This window comes from Euprymna scolopes, chromosome 4 (genome assembly GCF_053919585.1).
Source record: "Euprymna scolopes isolate OS-2025 chromosome 4, ASM5391958v1, whole genome shotgun sequence".
Classification (NCBI taxonomy): Eukaryota; Metazoa; Mollusca; class Cephalopoda; order Sepiida; family Sepiolidae; genus Euprymna; species Euprymna scolopes.
Genome location: NC_136485.1, coordinates 81,543,818 through 81,568,076, shown reverse-complemented (window position 1 = coordinate 81,568,076; position 24,259 = coordinate 81,543,818). Strand labels below are relative to the sequence as shown.

Below are 24,259 nucleotides of genomic sequence, written 5' to 3'. Positions count from 1 at the left end.
ACAGGCCTAGTATAGTTTCTAAATAAATCATTTTCATGAATATTATATAACTATAAAACTCTGTGAACATTGCTTGCTATCTTGCTTGCATCTTGTCTTCAATAATCAGGCGATTCCATCTTTTAAAAACAGGATGACAGGTGAATTTATATATATATATATATATATATATATATATATATATGATTACTTCATTTAATCACATAAATTAATATACAAAGATATAATTTTATGCGTAAATTTTCAGTATTTACTTCAACATTGCTCAAAGCATAGGTAGAGCTAGTTAGTAAGTTATGAAAATATATATATAGCAATTAAGCTACACAGAATATTCCGCGTTTCATTCTTGTGAGAATTCGTCAAGTCTATTATATATACATGCATGCTTGATTGATTGAATCTTGTCTTCAACAATTGACGATTGGGTAATTCCATCTTTTAAAAAACGGATGACAGGTGGAGATATATATATATATATATATACATATATATATACACGCTCCTATAAATTTGTTTATTTGTGTATTGATATTCATATTAAAAACTCTTCGTTTTATTTATTTAAAAAGAACATACAACTTTGTTATATATGGGTCGTGGAATTGCGTTCATCTGCAAAAGATCTAGCTAATTTGTATATTATTTTATAAATTCATTTTAATTAATTCCTTATTAGTTTTTTTTTCGGTTTTCTTATGGGATGATCATCTTTAGTAAACTATTATTAGATATTCTACATGATTTTTGGCCGCGGAAAATAGGTACAAAAGTGTTAAAATTAAAAAAAATGAAATTTGTCAGGTGAAGGTCGAACGACGGCATTACGAATATACACGCGTAATGTAATAGATATTGGTTCATGTTTTAATTTTTAGCCTTGCAGCAAGCATGCCTTTTACTTCAGGCATTAACTTCAAACGAATGAATAAATGTTTTGGTTTTGATTCTCAGTGGTGGCTCACGAGTCATTTGTTTTTTAACTTTTTAAATCATTACTATATATTGAGTCCAGTAATATATAATAATAAATACGAAATTTGCATTAATCAAAATATCATATTTAAGCATATTTTACGACCGCAGTGCCGAGCGGCCTGCTTGTATATATATATATATATATATATATATATATATATATATATATATATATATATATATATATATATATATATAAAGTTATGAAAATATATATGTCAATTAAGCTACAAAGAATATTCCACGTTTCATTCCCGTGAGAATTCGTCAGGTTTATATATATATATATATATATATATATATATATATATATATATATATATATATATATATATATATGTAACGTAATCCCCCATTAAGAAGCGTTAGAACTACACTGAGGTAGCTTTTTATTCCCGGGTGACGCCAGATAACCCAAGGATTTAAGATAGAGAAGATAAAAATACATATTTTATTTCATGTCAAAATAGATATTGTTTGAAAACCAGAGAAATGTATTTTTACGGCTAAAAGTTGACGACAGGAAATTTCACTTAGAACCTTGTCTGGCCTTACATGAACCCAGGGTCGGATGTCAGAATTGACATCTGTGCTTGAAAATGGTGAGAGAATTTCAGGTGTGGGAACGGCTCCCACCCAGGGATCTAGGGCTTTCGATTTCGTGGAGATTTCGTGGCGAGATCCTATTGGCGTGGGAGAATTTCCAACCTCGTCCACTTACCTTACTATATATACGACTGTCGTGCGAAAATTAATCAGAAGAGTTCCAGAGTTGAGTCGAACAGAGTTCAGATCAGAGTAGAGAAAAGACGTGACCTCTCCCCACCTCATTCATTCATCGGTCGCTGTCTGTGAAGAGAGTTGAGACTTTGAAAAGAACTTACAAAATCTGAATGAGAATTGTAAAAACATTTGTACATAATTTTATGAGAATTAAGCTTTTGTAGATAGACTACAATCGTTGTCTTTCTTCCTGCCTGCCGCTTCGATATTCGCTTTCAGCATACCAGATTATGTAACAACCTCCGAGGAGCCTAGACGACACATGCCGAGAATCCAGAGTCCTAACCACCTCCTCGAAGGAGGCGTTGCAATATATATATATATATATAGAAAGAGAAAGAGAGAGAGAGAGAGAGAGAGAGCTACTAGACAAAAGAAACAAAACAGACAGTTCTGATGACCTCAGAGTAAGATTACATCTTCCCTTACAGGGAAACGTGTGTAGAACAAGAGAAACTCATAGTATAGCTATGTTGAAAGAATAGATGAAAGTTCTTGTTAGTAGATGTAGAACAGCTGAGATAGCAGGTCTAGTTCATAGAGGAAGGCCAGGAAAAATATAGGAGAAAGTGATAAAAATGAATTTGAGAGAAAGGGGGATAAATAAAGACCTAGACAGAGATAGGTTAGTTTCGAAATCAATTTATAAAAGCCGTCTAAAACGTGCCAGTATGAAACGAATATGATGAGCTTACCAAAGTTAATATTCAGTGCAGTCATTTTGAAATATTCGGTTGTGGTTGTGGGAGGAGAGCGACACTTTACTGCAATAAATGCAAAAACTAACATCGTCAGAAAATCTGGTTGAGGTATAAGTGTGATTAGGATAGCTTCTAAATCTAATATTCCCTAAAACTTCCTCATAAAGGCCAGAATGAGTGGAACAGGAAGAGTTGTTTTTAAAGCGGAATGATTTTCGATTTTTTTTCCATAATCTTTTTATTTATTCATTCTCTTAGACTTCCGAGAAATTCCTGCAGTACAAAATGTTAGTGATCCCAGGCAGAAAAGTAATTTAATTCAGACACGGGCAATGTGTTATAGCCCCAATCCTCTGCCTCAACGAATTATTAAAAGTAAAAGTTAAAAATTTGTCTTATTTGTTCTGATCTGGTCAAGTCCTTACTTCCTGAAATAACAAAATGTCTAACTTCTTATTACTTTACTCCCAACCAATTATTATGGTAGCTTAACATATTCATATCTTCTACTAGCAGGGATATCCGACGTTACCCGGGATTGGATGATGATCAACGAATTTTTAACACTCCCATGTTTTTATTGTCGTTGAAATCGGTGAAATCGTCCATTTTTTCTATCAAATCGATTGATTACCTACTCTAGTTGGGGACCAATTGTACTGCATTGGAGAGAAGCTTCACATGCTTCCTCATTTAGTCCACTCCACATTGTAGTCTATATTGCACTGTAGAGAACATACTGTTGAGTTTGGAAAATTATTTTTTATATGTAATGGCTTGAATTTAAGTTTAAAATGAAAACGTCAAGTATCATGTTTGAGTTGTGCTTTAAACAGAAACATTCATTTTGAATGCGCTCCTATCTTATCAATAACCTTATGTTGACTTTATATGCCTGGCCTTACTGCTTGTACGGCGACAAAGGCTTGAATTTAATTTTAAACTGAAAAGATCAAGCATCCTAGTGCACTTGTGCGTTAAACAGAAACATTCATTTCGAAAGTGCCCCTGTCATATCAAAGAACCTACTGTTTTTATATGTTGAATCTTTCAGCTAGTGTGGTAATAAAATTTCTCAAATATACTTGTCAGGCTTTGTAAGGCATTCACGTTGGTCAAAATCGCCTGTTCCTTATTGCATTGGATTATTTTGATTATGGATACATCAAAGACATTCAGATACAAAACCTATCAAAGAACACTGCCAGGCACATAAAATACATTCGTTTGAAATTTCATAAAAATTAGCCTAGTGGTTTTCGAGACCAGACACACACACACACACACACACACACACACACACACACACACACACACACACACACACACACACACACAATGTTCTTTTTATAATGGTAGATTAAATATTAAAAACAATGCGAATACACCCCAAATGACTAGGTAGATCAAAATATGTTTTTTACTAAATAATTTATATAGGCAATAGTAAAATTTACCCAATACTTACCAACGAGATATTTACAATGAAAACAACTGAAATAAATGTATATATGGTTTCATTTTATGACAAGCAACGCTCCAAACAAGGCATAAAGCTATTTGAAGTAACGAGCTAGAACAAAAAAAAAAAATACTACTTCAAGCTCAAAAACCAGCCAACGACAAATTTGCGATGGATAAATTCCGACCCAGAAAATAGCAGTTCTCCCCCCTTTTGCCAGAAACATTACTCGTGGAATATGAGGACTAAAACATAAAATAAGGGCAGCAAGAGTTATGAGGCTGCCGAAAGTAAACCTAAGGTCCACTTTCTACTCTTCTTAAACTTTTACATTCTGACATGAGAAGTTGACTTCCAAACTAACTTAACAAGTCTTATATATTATTTAACTGGAATTCATTATTGAGATGAGTATTATTTATCAATTTATTTATTGCGGACTATCATTCTCATCTTTATTAGTTGTTGTTTCCCGACGTTTCAGCCAACTATTCCTCTGGCCTTCGTCAGGTAGTAACTGTGACGAGATAGAAACTCTGAATCTCCTGACTGCATTCTCAGCAATTACTGCCATCCATAGTTGTTGTCATCTCACCACGTTTTGGCCAAGTAAGCGTCTAGCCGGCTTTGGGGCCCGTGGCGCAGTAAATAGAGACGTTGAATCTCTACAGTTCCAGGTGAGAATTGTCTGAAGATAGCAGTTTCAATCCTACCCAAAGTTAAGTTTGGAGTTCCTATCCTGTCGCGGTTACAACCTGATGAAGGCCAGAGGAATAGGTGGTCGAAACGTCATAAAACAACAACTAAGAAAAATGAGGATAATAGTCCGCAATAAATAAATTACTAACAAGTCATTATTTCTCTTTTTCTTAGATCCATTTTACCAGTTCCTCCCATGTTTTCTGTGGCCTTCTCCTGTGAACTGGAATTTCTACCTTAACTGTTCTACATCTACTAGTTCAAAAATTCTCATCCATTCTTTCAACATGGTCATACTGTAACGTTACCCAACACGTTGTATCCTCCGTCGTAAAGTTGACAAAGAATAGGAAAGAACTTCAACTTGCTTTTTCCCGTTTTAACAACAACATTTATTTCCTCATTCCTCCACCATGCGTGACTTCTTGTTACGGTTGTGACATCATCCATGTCTTGAACGTGATTGTCTTCTCTAATGTGTTCTTTCTAGTTGTGTCTGTGTGTGTTTTTTTTTTTTTACCGGTGACGTCATTTTGCATGAATTTGACACTGTGCATCTGCGCTGTTATAATACTATTGGTTGGTTGGTTGTTTTTGTTTTACGGCATATCAACCCTTTTCAGGTTATTTAATGCCGAATCCAAAGATTTTGAAGAAAAATTTTTTTAATAGAATATATTTGTTGTTTTCAAGTCGGTTTCTATTCAACCCATAGTTGGGACCCTAACAGGTACTACCACTTCGGGTCAGAGTGAACCTGGAAGCAATGACAATTAAAGGGTGGCTCCACACTCCCCAAAGTCCACCATCTAGGGCCTCACCATCGGATATAGTTTAAGGCTATATCCAGGAACTATAATGCTATCAAAATCTTTTATTCTGCAAACATTTCCCTATCCTCAGCCATCCTATCCATAGCCTTGAGCCCCTGGGGGATGGGGCATAGGCCATTCACAACTTTGTAGATGCTTTTTATAATGAGGAGTTCTTTTTGGGGGGTGGGAGTGCTGGCCCCACGCCCAACCTTCCCAGAAGGTACATACAGTGCCTAGCCTTCCCAAACGGTCACTCATCTGGTATCAGTTAGGCTCAACGTTGCTTAACTTTGGTGATCTGACGAGAACCGGTGTGTCAACGTACAGCATTTCCCTATAGTTCCTACATTTGATATTCCTCTGAGATTACAAGATCTTAGCCTGTATTCAAATTTCACATTATACATTCATCATTTCATTCTCATATCATTTCTCTTCATGCAATGCATATCCTCAACCCTCACTGATCAGGTTTAATTTTCATACACTGTCATACTAAGAGAAACGAGAGTTATTTTTATTTTTTTTTTAAAGTAGGTAAAAATGAAAATAAATTCCAATAATTCTCTAGACGATTATTCGTTGTTGTTCATTATAAAATGAACAGTTGGGGCATATATCGGCTTATTGGCTGGTTCAGCATCACTGAACTCTGCCTGGACATTTATTCTTTCATTGAAACATAAAAGACTATTTTCCCACTTGTGAGCAAAATTGCTCCCTTGATGATTAACATCAGAGCATTTCTTTTCTTTTTTAACAAATTTGTTCTGTCATGGTAGATGAATTGGAAACGCTTGCCTTTAATCAAAGCAACCGTAATCAAATGATAAAAATCTGCCCAGGGGTTTACAAAAAAAAAAAATGGTTTGTTTCTAATAAAACAAAAAAATACCTATATTATATTTTTTTGTTTTATATATACAAAAGCAAAATAATAATGAATAGATTTTTGCTCATATTTGTATTTGCAAAATAATCATATCACTATATTCGGTGGGAAGTGACGGTGGTCTCGTGGTTTATGGAATGGACTGATGACCTGGTGGTCCCAAGTTCGAATCCAGTTCGTTCCACAAAAAATTACTTTCACTTAGAATGCTGGCAAACTTCACGGGATTCCTCCCGTAATCCACAATATCTTTCTAGAAAGAACTTTGACTAAAAAAATATCAGGGAAAACAATGCCAAGAAAAGAATCTTCGGATCCATATGATATGACGATGACCATATTCGGTTTAATGTCCGTTTGGCAAGATCAATTATATTTGAAGCATCCCAGAATCAGAGTACCAAAAGGACACCAATTTCTTTTTATTTATTTCCTGTGGAATTATAAAGAACACATCTATATATTAATAGGATAGCGTGTGTGTTATTTATTTTGTGTGTCACGCTTACATCCGAGTGACTGTCGTTTAATTGTTATGGATTTCCATTTCTTGTAATAAATTATTTTACCAAGAATTCTTCATAAGTTGTGGTTTTGGTTCCGATTATAACTGATGGCACTGAACTCATCTATTTATTTATAAATAATTTTACCAAGAATTATTTCAAAAGTTTTGGTTTCGGTTTTGATTATAGCTGATGGCACTCCAGTAATCTATTGTTTTATAAATAATTTTATCAATAATTCTTCATAAATTTTGGTTTCAGTTTCGATTATAGCTGAAGGAATTCAAGTTATGTATGTATATATATACACACACACACACATATATATATATATATATATATATATATATATATATATATATATATATATATATATTTTCATGGTTTTGGTTTCAATTCAAACTGATGCACCCAAGTCATACAGATATTTTTTTTTTACATTTTGAAATCGCAAAAATCGATAGAACATTAACTCTATAATAATATATATGAAATCTGCAAGAATTAAAAATCATATTTAAGCATATTTTACAACCGGGCTACGCCGGGCTTCCCTGCTAGCTTAGATAAATACTTTTGCAGTTTTAATAAAAAAGCTACAATAATATCAGAGCGTGTCCATTTACACTGAACATCTACAGAATGCCAACATCAATATATTACATATGAATGAATCCGCTATGGAATTTCCACAAGTCCTGCTAGTTTTATAATTATTTTTTATATGAATTTCTAAAGATTCTAGAACGAGTGGAACTTTTCTGAAGAAAAATTATTCTAATTTGATTGGTTCATCATCATCATATCTAGTTTAATGTCCGTTTTATATCTTTATCTTTGTCTTAAAAACTTTGTATCATCATCATCATCATCATCATCATCATCATCATCATCATCATCATCATCATCATCTTCGGTTTAACGTTAGTTTTACATAATGCATGCATTGGACGACTTTAGGAAATTGACTTCCAAAGTAACCTACCTTTGGACAGGAATTTATTTATGTCTCTTTCTATCAAATCAATTATTGATTCCTCCTATGTCTTTTTTTGTGTTTTTGTCTTTTTTTGTTGTTGTTGTTTCTTTGGCCGGCCCCTGTAAATTTGGACCTGCTACCTCAACTCTTCTATATCTTCTAACCAAAGAACTCTCATCCATTCTTTCAATGTAGCCATACCATTAAAGTCTACTCTTTCGCACATATCTTCCTATGTTGTCCAGATTTAATTTCCCACCCTAAGCTATATCCGTCATATCAGTTCCATGCATCACACAGCTAGCTTAACAGTTGTAACGCTCTGCTGGTTCGTAATAGCAGAATTATTCCATCGTCTCCTAATCTTTTGCAATCATATTAGAATCCTCTGTGCCCTGTGCTTCAATCGTATTACCATGGTAACAAAGCCCTTTGACAGTGTCAATAGTTTTGCCATTCAAATATACTTTCTCAATGTGACTAAAATTTATAATTTTTTATGCATAGACTTGGTGATTCTCTCTTTTGATATTGCATTTCTATTTACAAAGCAACTTGCAAGACTGAATATGGGATTCTTTTATCCATACAAGATGACCTTCAGTATCACCAGCTGAGTCTCTCATATCAACGTAAGCAGTTGATCAGTGGAAACTGACGATTTTAAGCAATTTAAGTTGTATTCGTCTTCTTTTTATCTTTGTGACCGGAATAATAAAAACATCTAAAAAACACTAACTGTTGTTTGTTTTGCCAGCAATGTTTTATTTACTTAAGTTTTAATGATAGTTAAATTAAGGTAAATATTATAAACATTTGGAAATATTTTTCTTAATCCTTCTGCCCGAGCAACATCTGGTAAATACGGCTAGAATATCTTGAGTGTAAAAATTTTAAGTGCTATTGTGCTTCCCCACACTTTCCGTGTGATCTTAAAGAATTAAAGTAGCATTAAAGACACTTGGAGACATAACAATTTTATCATTCAGAATTCCATCCTTTTAGGTTAACCGCTTTCAGATGTAATAAAACGATATGGGTGTGTATGAAAAGCCGTAATTACCTTTCTCAATTAGTAGTCGAAGAGTTTAATGATGGCAGGTTACTAAAGCAAGGGTTATTGGTTCGAGTATGTTGGTAGTTAGCGCGGTCATTTAAATTGATACTGATGAGTCTTAAAAAGACGAAGCAAGCTCGTCTATAGATAAATAAATAATATTTAATTATATATATATATATATCTATATATATATATATATATATATATATATATAGTAATTTATAAAATATATATGGCGATTAAGCTACACTGAATATTCAGCGTTTCATCCACTCTAGGATTCGTCAGGCTTATGCGCGAATTCTGTGGTTGTTTATCATTTTTATATGGTCCTCTTCTGTTGAGGATTTTAGTTAGCCACTCAGCTTTCTAGTATCCACCGCGCCTGTTCCGATAAAATGTATACCCATTGGCTGATAGGAAGGGGTGCGGTGGATACTAGAAAGCTGATTGGCTAACTAAAATCCTCAACAGAAGAGAACCATATAAAAATGATAAACAACCACAGAATTCGCGCATAAGCCTGACGAATCCTAGAGTGGATGAAACGCCAAATATTCAGTGTAGCTTAATCGCCATATATATTTTATAAATTACTAACTAGCTCTACCTATGTATTGAGAACTTTTGAAGTAAATACTTAAAGTTTACGCATAAATTTATACTTTCGTATATTAATTTATGTGAGTAAATGAAGTAGTTATATATATATATATATAATAAATTCCACAGCCAAACAACGTCGCAGCCCACAAGACCCATGACAGTCAAAGAACCGGAAGTCCAAGACTCGAATTTCGCCCTCATTTGGGCTCATCAGTTAGACACATCCGAACTCAGGATTCGAAACCTGAGCCTCTTGCATGCAAGGCAAGCACTCCACCAACTGAGCAAACGCCCTGCACACAAGAATTTCAATTAACCAACACAGATCAAGCAAACCGCGCCGAAATCCGACTGTGAAATGAACCGACTTCATCTTAACAAGGGACGCGGTCATCCAACCAGCTAATAACCCCAAGCTGATGTCTCACTAGTAGGAGTTTTATCTCGAAAGGACGATGCCATCCAGCAATACTAACCAAGCGAGCAACTTATGATAGGATTTTTCAGAATGTGAGAGATTGTATATAATAAATTCCACAGCCAAACAACGTCGCAGCCCACAAGAGCCATGACAGTCAAAGAACCAGAAGTCCAAGACTCGAGTTTCGCCCTCATTATATATATATATTTTTATTTATCTATGGCGTTTTTGCCTAACCAGCAGTCAACAAATTGGCCTGACTTTAACAGAGTACTATATATAAAATATTTTTGTTCCATTTTACTTCAATCGAAGTTCTCAGAAAACAAGCTGCCCCCTTCCGAGGGTTAATACTTGATCCATATATATTAAAATAGTCGTGTATCTCTCAAACACTTAGTAAAAAAGTTAGAACATAATTTTCTCCCCCCCCCCCTTAATCATTTAAATATGTTATAGTATACCTTTTTTGTAGTCTCTTGGTTTTACTGAATTTCAGGACAAGAATACATCTAGTCTGGTGGAGTATCCAGCTTCGTGCTGTTACTTGAGAGACATGACTTAGAGAAAGTACACACTTCTTCGTATAAGCCAGTGGTGGCTAGCCACACTGAAGATGTAGGTTACTTGGTCATGGATTAAACTTTTTAATTTGATTTGAGCCAAAACAAAATAAATGTGAAGGGGTCAAAATTAGGGTCAAAGTTTTAAAAAATTTGACCTCTACGGTCTCTACCAAATTACTCAGTTAATTTCTGGTCTAAATATTTGAAATTTTACATAAAGGGGATTCAGACATAGGGCAAGCTTTTTAATCGGTTTGGGTCAAAAATTTGAGCTACCAAGTGGTTAAAGTTCAAAAGATTGGACCTTTGCGGTGTCTAGCAAACTCCTCAGCCAATTTTGGGTCTTAACATTTGAAATTTATACATAACGGGTATTCAGACATGCAGCAAGCATTTTAATCAGTTTTAGAGCAAAAATTTGGCTGCCAAACGGTCAAAGTAGAAAGAGTTTTCCTTTGCAGATTCTACCAAATTACTATGCCAATTTTGGTTCTAAAGGCTTGAAATTTTAGATGTAGGTAACTTGGACATGGGTTAAACATTGTATTTTGATTTGAGACCAAAATAATAAATGTTAAGGGGCAAAATTGAGGTCAAAGTTTTAAAAAATTGACCTCTGCAGTCTCTACAAAATTACTCAGACAAATTAAGGTCTAAACATTTGAAATCTTACATAAGGTGTATTCATGCGTAGGGCAAGTTATGAACAGTACATAGGGCTTGAGAAAAGTTGGGCTGAACTGCTAGAAAATGAATAAAGCTGAAACCAATTTTCAATGAGCATAAAAATATATTCCTAATGAAGCGGTATATTATGAAAGTATTTATAACTCTAGTATTGTACTATCGAGTTATTTTTTAGAAGTTTGTGTTATTAATATTAATATTTGAATACAAAATTGGTCATTTCTTTATTCCAATGGTAATATATATATATATATATATATATATATATATATATATATATATATATATATATATATATATATATTAGGTAGAATACTTGTTTCACGTCAGGTTCATAATAATACTGAGGTACAATTTGAACCCTTTAATAATAACTACGTCACTCTGTGAATTAAAATGTACTTTTTACAGAATTATTTTTCATTAATGCGTTCTATTTTTCATTAATTTTAATTCAAGCAATTTCCTAAATTGTCCATGGTTTTAGCTTATGATGTTTAATGAAATCTTATTCTATTTTTCAGTCTGGGCTTGTTGTCCCTAGCTGCCCTGGTCCTGGTCGGGCTTTCCATGCAGTTGTTGTTTGTGCTCTACCAGGACCAAAATGCCATTCAGATGGGACATGTCTACCTGTTTAACAGCACACGCAATTACGACGACCTCCTGGAAGTGACAACTGCTCTTACTACTTTGGTTCTCATGTTAAATGCATGTTGTCTCATGGTTTGTGCCATGCAGTGTTTCTTCGCTTCCAAGATACTTAACGTCAATCAGGGTGATCAGAGGTAAGGGTTTCTATTTCTTTCATTCGTTTTATTTTTCTTGTGTGATCATAGCTCTAAAATATTGAATGGTTACACTAAACTGAGTTGAATGCTGGTCAAATATTTGAGCTGATAATTTGGGGAAAAAGAAACTGTTCATTTGATATGTATTATTTGGATTATTCAATCTGCTGTTCTTATCTTGAGTGTACACAATGCTTCGTCTGCTGTAACCTCTGACCTTCTGTAGGTGTATCTTGTCTGCAAGGATCTATGGCGTGATGGATAAAGTACTAGATAAAATTCAATTCAGTGATGCTATTTTGGACCTCGAAGATTCAAGTGTGGGCGATACTAAGAATGCAATTGTGAATTATTAACACTTCTACTTAGGAATGACGGCAGGATATTCATGCAAATTAAATAAAGTGTTCCGCTTGAAATTCTGTGCAGATTCACAAGTTAGACAGATATTCCTGCATTGCACAAAATAATCTGAAAAAGGTTCGAGGCTATATAACGAAACATTGTGTGAATAACACTCAAAATCAAAAAGATAATAAGTGGTTAATGACATGAACTGAAAACCTGAGTGTGTCAATTTTGACTCTAGTTCGTTCAACAGAAACACTTTCATCAAACCCTCATCTGACCTTGTGTCTAACCCCTCGGAGAGGATGTAAATAAATAAACACTCAAGATAAAAACAGTAGTCCAAACAATCTAAATTATTAATCCTCATCTAAAAAATTCATGAAGCTGATTTGATAGGTTTGTAACATCTGATGGGGCGACATCTTTGATCAATTCCTGATGAGTAACAACTGTTACATGATAAAAGAGAAGGAATAACATAGAATCATAAGACTACGACGTTGACGCCATGCATGATCTTCATAAACGATCTCCCAGATGCAATCATCTTTGAGATGGGTGTATTTTCTGATGATAACATGCTGTATTTCCGGCAAAAGGACAAACAAAATGCCTACATATACAAAGGCATGGCTGAATCCTTGGAAAATTACCTCTAGAACACAAAATGGATAGTCACAGTTAATGCTGTAAAGACAAGAATACTTTTATTAACAACTATAAGAAACCGTTGCAATCACTGGTTGTTATAGTATAAAGGTTCAGAATAATTTTCTGTAACATAATAACGGACCCAACACGTTGTAGATGAAAGTCTCACAAAGAAACAGGACATGAAAAGGAAAATATCTAACTCGCTTTTTCAGTTTTAAATAAAAGGCATTTATTTTTGGTATTTCCAACAATGCTTAATATCTTGTTTTAAACTGTTTGTTTGTTTTTTATCTAGCCCGCCATGTCTTTTACAGACGCTCTTGTCACCCATGTGGTTTGCTCACTGTTATTTTCCGGCTATGTCTAGAACATGTGCTTCTTCTTGCATGCAATTTGTTCGCTGGTACTTACCACATGCTTTTTATTGTCTCTGCTTTTTCTTTTTTTCTCTCTCCTTCCACTGTCACATCACTTCACACAGCTGGCTTACGCATTTGCATATATTAGCTGTCATATGGATGCTGCTGCTAACCCAGCGCTAGTGACTTTGTTAATGGCACTCTTTCAGAGAGTCCAATGTTTAAAAACTTCAGTCTAACATTCTCAGGCAACATGAAGTGGAAGAAATAGATACAAGATGTTGTCTAGGTTGTTCTACTAGTTTAGAAAATTTATCACGATGGCCAGTATTTGAAATGTCTACAAAGTCATCAATTGCCCATGTATGGAATATATTTTGCCACGTCTGGACTGGTGCACCAACCACTAGCCTCTCTCTCTCTCTTTCTCTTGGACAAGTTGCTTATTTTATAAGTATTCCAATGGAATTGCTCTAACCCACCCAACTTGTTACTGAATGCCACTTCTTCACTCTAAATATCCCTAGATGTTGGGAGATTTTCTACTCTGATAGATTATTTTCATCAGACCACTTGCCTTTGAAATTCCTTTCCTGCTCCTTGTTTCTCCAATATTACTAACATGCATAAATTCAAACGTAATGTGAAAAAAATATCTTGCTGCTCAACTCCCTACTCAGGTTTCCCCCCTCATAAATTTGGCCCCTACTAGAATAGCCTTTTCCTTCCCAATGACAATATTGTCTAGTTTACGGTGAATAAATTTTATTTTAAAAAGCTTGACCAGACTGTATGCACAATAAATTTTTTTTTAATGTTGAGGCATGAGTTATCAAGGTCAAAAGCCACTCCAGGATGAGGATAATGGGGTAATTACATGGATACATTAGCAGTTGAATTATGAAGAATATTATGAGACGATTGAAAATGTTCAATAGAATAAGGTTTATGATAAGTATTTGCTGCTATGGTGTTTGAAAATGGCCATGTTATATTCAGCAGGGAAGAAGTTCCGTAGTAATTTTTGCAAGAGATGGGAATCTTATTAAACCTCCCTTCATACTAAATCATGGCGTGTGGGTATAAAGATCTCCAAGATGGACATTCTCAACCTATATCTGGTATATCTGGAAACCTATATGTCAAATAAACAAACGTCCGAAAACCATCTCCTATTGTGTTTTTGTCCCTGAAGAGAAGCATTCCATCCATGCACATGCAACCAACATTCTGGACATTAGACCAGTTGCATGCAGAAGTCTGGTGATGCTATGCTGATGCACAGGAACAATTCCTTAATTGTCATTGTATCAGAACGAAACCAGTATCTAAGAATATATATAATCGCAGAAGACAGCATACATAAGGATTTATATGTACAGTGTTTACAAAGGTAAGAAATTAAAACATACCAACAACACCAAAATGCTAAAAGAGAGGATGAATTCAGTTTGGTATGCAATACAGTCTACCTGGCATCTGAGTGTAACTTTTTCTTTGCCCATAAGTCTTAATTAGCAAATATCTGGTTATGAAATCATCTGTCTATCTATATATATAAAAGGCAAAATGTGTGTGACATTTTGTGTATGTCTGGCAAAGGCTTTTCTCGCACACGGTCCTGGGTTCGTTACAATCGCTTACAACTGTTTATATAGGCCCTAGATAATAATATCTAGGATTTGGGAAAGTGCGTCGCATTTAGATTTATTTACATCGACTTTTACAAAATTATTGCTATTTTGGCTTCTCGTGTGTTGATTGGGCTTTTTCATATAAAAAGCGAAACTAATTCAAAGCTACAGCGTTCTCGGCGCCGGGAAACGTCCAGAAGCAATCAGCTTCGATCAATGTTGTATATCAGACAATTGCTATTTAATCTGGACAATTGGGAGCTGGTTTCCCCCTCCCCAACATCTGTTGGGGAAAAAAACCAGTCAAATGTGGGTAAACAAACGCTGCCTCACAGCAAAAGTTAACTGCGTGACTTCTATCTGACCTTCTTAATTAGGTCAAATGGAAGCAGCAGAGTTAACTTTTATTGCGGACACCTGTTTTTAATAATTAAATAAATTTAAATGTTTCTCTGTTGTATGTCGCGGTGGCCAAATGGTTAACATCACCCTTGTTTCTTTTCACACTTTAATTTCCAACTTTGTCTCAAGGGTTCGGGTTCGATCCTCATACTCAACTACCAAAACTTTTTTTTATTTTAGTTTAGTTAGATTTACCCAAAACCACACACACCTCCAAACACCCAGGCATCGCTGGGTACCCCCGCTAATCTATATATATAAAAGCCAAAATGTGTGTGACCATTGCGTGTATGTCTCGCAAAGGCTTTTCTCATACACGCTCTCGGGGGGGGGGGGGTTACAATCGCTTACAAGTGTTTATATAGGCCCTAGATAATATTATCTAGGATTTGAGAACGCGTGTAGCGTATAGATTTATTTACGTCGACTTTTACAAAATTATTGTTATTTTGGCTTCTCGTGTGTTGATTGGGCTTTTTCATATAAAAAGCGAAACTAATTCAAAGTTAGCAGCGTTCTCGGCATCGCGCAGGGAAACGTCCAGAAGCAATCAGCTTTAATCAATGTGGGGACAAAGTCCTCTTATATCAGACAATTGCTAATCAATCTGGAAAATGGGGAGCTGGTTTCCCCCGCCCCAACATCTGTTGGGGGAAAAACAGTCAAAGTTGGGTAAACAAACCCAAGTTAACTGTTCTATTTTGACCTCAATAATTAGGTCAAATAGAAGCAGCAGAGTTAACTTTTATTGCTGCCACCTGTCAATAGTTAAATAAATAAATTCAAACAAAGTCCTATGTATGTCGCGGTGGCCCAGTGGTTAGCGTCACAGTTTTTTTTTTTTTTTTTCACACTTTATTTTCCAAGTTTGCCTCAAGGGTTCGATCCTCATACTCACCTACCAAAACTTTTTGTTTATTTTAACCCCAACCCACCCCCCGAGTTTGGATTTACCTAAAACCACACACACCTCAAAACACCCGAGCATCGCCGGGTAACCCCCGTTAGTTTATAATATAAGTCTCACCTGTCTGTTTAAATGTATGTATGTATGTTTGTTTGTATGTCTGCCTAAAACTTTTGATAGAGGCGACGGATTTTCACGAGATTGGTATCATTGTTTAGCTCGACCCTTCGGACAACAAATATCGAAAAATTAGCTAAAAACATTAACTCCATCACCTTCAACAGGGCACTTTTCTACAAGGAGGAGTCCCTTTTTTCGCTAATATTTTCATCATCTCCTTTTCAATTGACTAACCTTGATTTAAACCTTCTGGTTTGGCGATGGACGCAATGGCAAAGCCGTCACTTTTTTTTTCACATTCTTTTCCTCTTTTGCGGTACGGGTTCGAGCCTGCCTGCCTACTACCACTTTTTTTTTTTTTGCTCATCACACATCTCCAAACACCCGGGGAATGCCGGGCATTCAGGCTAGTTAAATATAAATTTTTAAAAAATTGTTGCTTTGCAAATGTGAAAAAAACAACTAATAAATAAATGCATATACATTTTTTAAAGTTGTGCTATGTTCGTATTTTTCATTGCTGATAACCTTGGTAGTTTACCCACTTCCTGCAACGACATAGTTAAATAAAGATTAGTTTATGGTGTGAATCCAGCTCCCTTAGAGGGGAGCACTCTGAACGGGTGTAATATTAGTTATAGTCATTCACCGATAAAAACGTCTCAGGCAATTGGTTATATGTCAAATTCCTTATAAAGGAGGATAAAATACCGAAAAAGATGGCCTTCAGAGTCCAACAAAAACAAATACAACACTATTATTAATTTATTTGCACAAAATAAATGTATACCCAGTGGACATTGCACCCTAAAAGTGAGGGTATTGTGAGATGTGTGGTCTTCTACTGTCTATTTTATTCTTAACTAAACATAATTATAACTCTGACATACAAACATAATTCCTTTCAGCACTTCAATCAGTTTCACTTTATCAATCACCACTATACCACATTTACTCTATGAACTATTTTTCATATCTAATTAAACCTTAACATGAGAAAATACTTTTCATCAATTCCAGTTTTTTGTTATATAAATTGATTTCAGCTCAGCTGTGATTACACGTAAACGTTGTCACGCCAGCGTTTGCAAAGTCTTCCTCGTTTTCGCTTTTCTTTTGTCATCGCTTCTAGGCATATCTTAAATAATCAAACTTCAGACCTTCTGTTATGGCCAAAATGTTTTAATACCTTGCTCTTGATTACTAGATGGCTGGTGTTAGAGTTGTTATTTGATCAAATTCTTTAATTGGAATGTGATCTGTGAGTCGGCTGTCAGTCATATTTATATGATTTTGAAATGTTTCTATTTTCAGCAGCAACGAATCTATGCACCGCAGGTCATAAAGCTCTATAACATCCCTTACTTTAAATATCCCCAATGTGTTTAAATATGTTCTATTTGCAAAAATGCTTAGAAATTATATTTTAAAAAAAAAGATAGTGAGTGAGACAACGAAAAAAGAAAGAAAAATAAATAAATAAAACCAAAGGAAGATAAATAAGATCCTACCAGCCCTTTCTTAGGACCTACTATTTTTTGGTTTGCTTAATATCGGAAACAACCAGCTTGATCCCTAATTGTGAATGAGACTTAAGTTAAAAGAAATAAAATAGGGATGAATTTGAAGAATGAATAATGTCATTCAAAAATTGCCAGAAAATAAGTAAAATGCTTGCATCAATCAACACTGAGTTTACAAACTAAACACAGATTAAAAATCGTAAACTGTGAGCTGTTGATGCATGAATAGTGTTAGAATTTCATATTTTGAATTAAGATATGTATTTAATTGTGACACATTTCTTAAGATGCTCAAAAAAAATTTTTTTTTCAAAATTCTTTTACTCAACTTTGCACATTTGCATTCGAGCGAGATGAAAACAAATGTCAAGATAATTAATATTTAATATCTTGCAATATTCCAGATACAAAACCCACAATGGCCATTTTTTTTTTTTTTTTTTGTCTGTCTCGGAACAAAAATAAAGCATCTTATAAAGCAAAAGGTAATGAAAGTTTTAATTGAGCCAGGAATTCTGTTTAAAATTGTGACAGTTTATTTGTGTAGAACAAACAAATGTCGCTTAATCAAAGAAACGTGTCATTTATATATGAACAGTCTTAATAATTTTCACCATTTGAAAATGTCTTCTTTTTATTTCATCTGACTTCTTTTTCTTCATTAGACTTTTTTGTTTGATTATTTTTTAACTTTTAGTTTTACTGATTTAAACGATAAAAAAAGAATCAAAAAGTAAAACAGATCGTGCAATAGGACTAATGCAATTAATCTACAAAATGGAACGAGAAAATTGTCGCCATAGAAAAGACGACATGATTCCACTTCTGTTTGATGAAAATTCGGTCTTCTTTTTTTTGTTACAGTCCATCTACTAGTTGGCCAGTTGTGTACAAATCCCAATAGGAGTCTTATATCATGTCTGAAAGTGACACAATGTTCAACGAGTGATATCAGAGATGTGCCACTATACAACTCATGCTGTCTAACGATCCAAGTTATGACAACAAAACTATTGCTAACACCCTCCAAATGCAAATCCGAATGGTTCAACGCTTGAGAATACAGCTCAATGTATTGGACGACCTGCGGTTATAGTCTTTAGTGTAGTTTCAAGTGAGGGCTACATCATGCCTCTTCACATCTCCGAAGTCGGGTTGAAAGTCAACACCAAAATGTACCTGGATGTGCTAAAAAGTGTGGTGAGCGCCTAGTACAATCAGGTGGCCGCTGGCAGACCCTGTGTGTGGCAATAGGACTCTGTGCTGACCCACAAGTCCAGAGCAATCCACGCTTGGCTTCAGACGGAGTGCTACCACTTTGTAACCTTCTCTCATTGAACTACTTTGGTTATACGTCAAGAAGATCACCAACATGACTTTCCACAACACCAAAGCCAGCCTAATCGCCACCATCCACCGAGTAATAACTGAGTACTCACCGAGTTCTTGCTGATGCTTGCAGAAAAGGCATGCTCCTAGTAACGGACCCGGAAGGCATCTACATTGAATAGATATCAGCTCTACTACCAAATCAAGTTACTTGAATTTATTTTTTCAATAAATGTTTTAAAATAAAGCTGTAGTGTTGTTTTCTTTATGGCAACAAATTTATCATTCCGTCCTATAATTTATATTTATTTTTATTTTCTTAAGTTATTTAATGTCTTCTGAAACAACTTTATTCACCACCAAAGCCAACAGAGTCTAGTCCATTGTTAAGATAGAATGTTCCCCATTGACTGAGCTATGTCACTGGTCCTATTCAGTACTAGGAGATCCATCCTTTCAGGCTCTGTTTTCTCCCTTCGAGAAAGGGTTAGTTTTATTGCTAATCTCCTGAGGCGCCCTTACCGGTGAAGGACCGGCAGGACTGTTCAGCCATTTTTGCAGGTTAGAATGCTTTTCGTCTATGGCACTGGCTTTTAAAATCCCACGTTTCAACCCTTGTGTCACATCATGCCGCCACAGGAGGGAGAAAAATAACTTCTGAACAAACTTTCTTGCTTTTATCAAATTGTTTAAAAGTCTCTTCTTATAAAACCCTTGTTTTTAGATCTTGTTCATATTGTATTGTGTTCTGTAGGTTTGGGGGTATATTATACGCTGTAGTTTGAGACTATTAATCTGTATTAGTTTGAGAAATTTCAGATTTTTTGTTTGTTTGTTTTTACCTTTTGTTCACACCAAACAAGGCATCTTGCCATTGAAGCATAAGAGGCTACTGTGATAGGCACCATATTTAATAGAAGGCAACATGAGTAGAGAGTTAAGCAGCAATATTCTTGTTCACAGTACATTTGCTTGTTGAATGTTAAAATCAAGGTGCAAACAAGTAGTTTACTGGTCGAGTCTGTATCCATGAGATTGTGACTTTGGAAAAGTCCACCAAGGATAAGTGCAAGGTCTATTTCCATGCTTGACATGACACTACAGTTATCTCGCTTTGCATTACCTCAAGAGTTAGGGCTCCTGTACAACCAGTCAGAAACAGCAGTTAGAGAAACTGTCAATCTGTACCTTTAACCAGTCAAAACAGAAGTAGCTCAGTTTAGTTATGATTGACAAAGAAGTATCATCATGTTGTTCAGATAACAAGAAAAAGAGAAATAGATTGATACAGGGTTCATTGTCCTAGTCAGGAAATAAGGCCAAGAACTGGTAGTCTTTTGAGTTTCCATGTGAGGGTACCTTTGTGCCTAAATAGTAAACAAAAAAGGCGAACAAGCTAAACAATAGACAACGTCTATCTACTCCTTAAACAATCGTAGGTTTGCAAACAGAATATTTTGTTCAAGTCTTCAACTCTTGGAAGGTTGTTGTATGGAAAAAAAGAACAAAGTTAATTTCCAATATTTATACCAAATTTATTGGTATAACATTTAAAGGAAGAATTAGAAAATTCCTTTGGCTGCCAAAAGTCTAGGTGTGTTTTATCTCCTTGTGAAAATAATGAGTGCTCAGATGTTCAGTGGACAAAGACAGAGGATAATATGTCCATAAGTCTGGGTGACAAAAACGATTGAAAGTTTATATATGAATAATACTTGGAAGTATGTGTTGAGACACTTGTAGTCTGTCTAAACTGTACGAACGAACTGACTAAACCAAGATGGCCGACTCCTATTTATATCACCACAAGCAAGGGAGGTAACCATGTAACTGAAGCAAGGGAGGTAACCAATGTCTACATTAACATTGCTGCTGTCCTCAAGTGAATAATTTATTTCTGATTTAACAAGTCCCTTAGAAGCTCAGACGAAGCTCCTGCCTTGGTCAAACAATCAGAGACCTGATCACAACCCTTGATCCATTCTATCTGTATCTCTCCTCTACTCTTCATTTCCTTCAGCCTTGCTACATCTATTCTCAATCGTCGATCGCTTACCAGATTGTTGGAATTCAATGTCTCCACAAGTGATGCATTATCTGTCTTGCAGAGAACGTCTGGCAATTTAGATAACTGAAATACCTCTTGTATCATAACCGCAGTCAAAACACCAGCATCAGCTCCCTCATTCAGAGCAAGAGTCTCTGAGGCCAATGGGCTATTTGTCACTCTGTCCAATTTCTTTGACGCCCAACACATGGGGGCCATTTTGTCAGTACTTCCTCCAATAAAGACAACAAAACCACCCTGTGAAGATCCATCTTCCAGACTGGCATAAGAGGCATCAGTATAACACAAAATGTGTAAATCTGAGGGCTTTCCCAATTTTGGAAATGTTATAGAACCCTTCTTGGATTTCAATTTTGATAAGGCTTTATTCGCCTCAAATAAGGCTTTTACTTTGGGATGCTTTCCAGTGTTGCTCATTTTACACACATCAAAAGCTATATCAGGGCGTGTTTGAGTTGAAACCCACATCATCTGACCTGCAAGTCTCTTCAACTCATGCTTTTCTTCTTCATTCAGTTCATCATTTTTCCTCAGTATCCTCCCTTTGCTTATTTCTATTGGAGATATGGAAGATACATATAGATCTTGTTCTACAGTGATCCCATTTTCCTGTTGAATAACATTCAGTCCAACATATTTGAATGTTCCACTTTCATGAGATCCCACCTTAAATTATTCACTTTCATCAATTGGCACGGATGCATCCTATAAAATGCTCCGCCATGTCTGATTAAGACAAACTGGCCTTCTCTGCCTAACACTTTTGCTGGACCACGCCATCCTTTAAAACCCTGCCTCCGATAATAGATTTGGTCTCCGGTAGCATAATCTTCATCAGCATAAGTTCTGACATTAGACCTGAGAGCTCTCCTAATTCTCTCACTGGACTCAGCTTCCAAAAAGTTTCTCCTTGCACTATGGAGAGCATTTAAATTTTTTCTCACCATGTCACTTGTAGTAGAGGACTCCATAGCAGGTAACTGGTCTGTCAGAATTGAGGGTGTATTTACATTGAAACCGAATACAAGTTCATTTGGACTGTGTCCAGAGTAATTGAGGAGGGCATTTTTTGCACAAATAGCCCATGCCAAGGCAATTTCAGGTTCACACTTCTCATCGTCAATTGTTTTTTTCATTGCCTCAGCAACTATCAAATTATGACGTTCTACAGTACCGTTGCTGAATGGACTTTCTGCGGCAGTAGTACAGGTCTCTATGTTGAGTTTTTCATTCATCTGTCTATAGTGTTCGTTGTTGAATTCACCCCCATTATCACTCAGAAAACGAACAGGAGATCCGAAATAGGTAATCCACATCATAAAGATGTTTTTGATGATCTCCTCCTTCTTCTTTGTTTTGATCAATGGTGCCGCTGAATACCTGGTAGCGGCATCAATGAGATGTAGTATCCACACCTCATTGTGGATGAACTCTTTCAAATCCATGCAAACTGTGTGATTAAATCTATTGCCAAGAGGCAATCCCACAACCGGTCGCAGTGGAGCTTTTTTAAATCTAAGGCAAATTTGACAGTTTTCACAAACCTCCTCAATCGCCTTTATAAATTCCTTGTCATTGAATTTGCCACTTTTTTTAACCAAGGAAACAAGTTTTTCCTTCGAGGCATGAGCAAACTGTCGATGAAGTTTTTCTGCTTTTTTTTTTTTTCTGTGAAAGAACACTGACCAAAATTCTGAACATGTAATACAATGTTCTTAGTACCACTATGATCCAACAACTTATTTGTTAAGGGGAGACAATAGTGCCCTGAAGTTGTGGTCTTTAGTTCAATACATTTATCAAAAATCCAGCACATATCTTTCCGGAAATCTAGCACTATTCCTGCTGTCTTCATTGATTTGTGACTTAATAGAAGAGGCAAGTCGTTTTTCACAATATCTGCTTCGATATAAACTCTTATACCTCCGAGTGTAACCGGAAATTTAGCAACTTTAATTGCTGTGACAGCCACTCCATCACCAAAACAAAAACTCCGGTCTGAGTTCGTATACTTCACTAGTTGCAGGTCACTTTCATTTAAAGTATCTAAATAAACATCAAGCCACACTTCGCCAGCCAGTGTGCGAGTACAAGCAGAATCCAAGACTGCCATTCCAAATGTTTCCTTTACAAGATTTGAGATTTTTTCATTTGTACTGTTCAAATAAATATTTTCTTGAATGAACAACGTAATGTGTATTTGTTCTGTCGCTTCCGTAAACCTGGGCGTATTTCTAGGACACTCTCTAATTAGATGGTTCAGAGACTGACATTTGTAACACAACAACACGTTTCCACTTCGGTCACATGGATTAGATTGTCCTCGACGAAAACGCCTTTTGTTGTTACCCGGTTTAGAATAATTATAGTTGACGATTTCGGGCTCTGATTTCACTGCCGGTACATTTTCATCACGATAAATGTCACCAAATACTTTCTTTATCGATTCCTTCATGTTTTGATACGTCAAAACAGAACACGTTGTCCAGTTTCTTTATTAAGATCTTCAAGCCATCTCGTCCGCCGATGTCACTTGTTGGCAATTCACGGACACATTCTCTAATATTCGGTGGTAGCGTCAAAAACACTGCTGGCCCTTTTTTTTCCTCAGAAAGATCCGTGAACAACGACCACATTTCAACGTCTTGTTTCCAGTTCTCGTAAACATCCTCCCCCTCCAACAATGGAGGTTGTTTGTTCGAAGTTGCCATATCCGATATCCGATCTGTCTAGTGCTACAGACAAGCTGTACAAAAAAAAAAAAATTTTTTTTTTTTTTTTTTTTCGTTTTGTCGCACACAGAGGGATATCTCTGCTACCATTTGTTGAGACACTTGTAGTCTGTCTAAACTGTACGAACGAACTGACTAAACCAAGATGGCCGACTCCTATTTATATCACCACAAGCAAGGGAGGTAACCATGTAACTGAAGCAAGGGAGGTAACCAATGTCTACATTAACAGTATGT

The 24,259-nt window shown here is 35.6% G+C and overlaps 1 protein-coding gene across 2 annotated transcripts in view; it reads left to right on the top strand.

The window, feature by feature from the left end:
- Positions 1–24,259, top strand: part of LOC145268547 (uncharacterized) — a 997,234-nt gene that overhangs the window by 864,736 nt on the left and 108,239 nt on the right. For both annotated transcript variants that reach the window (XM_080124031.1, XM_080124030.1), the window contains one exon: positions 11,680–11,940. In XM_080124031.1, coding sequence (XP_079980157.1) covers positions 11,680–11,940 — 261 coding nt within the window. The remainder of the gene's footprint in view (positions 1–11,679; positions 11,941–24,259) is intronic.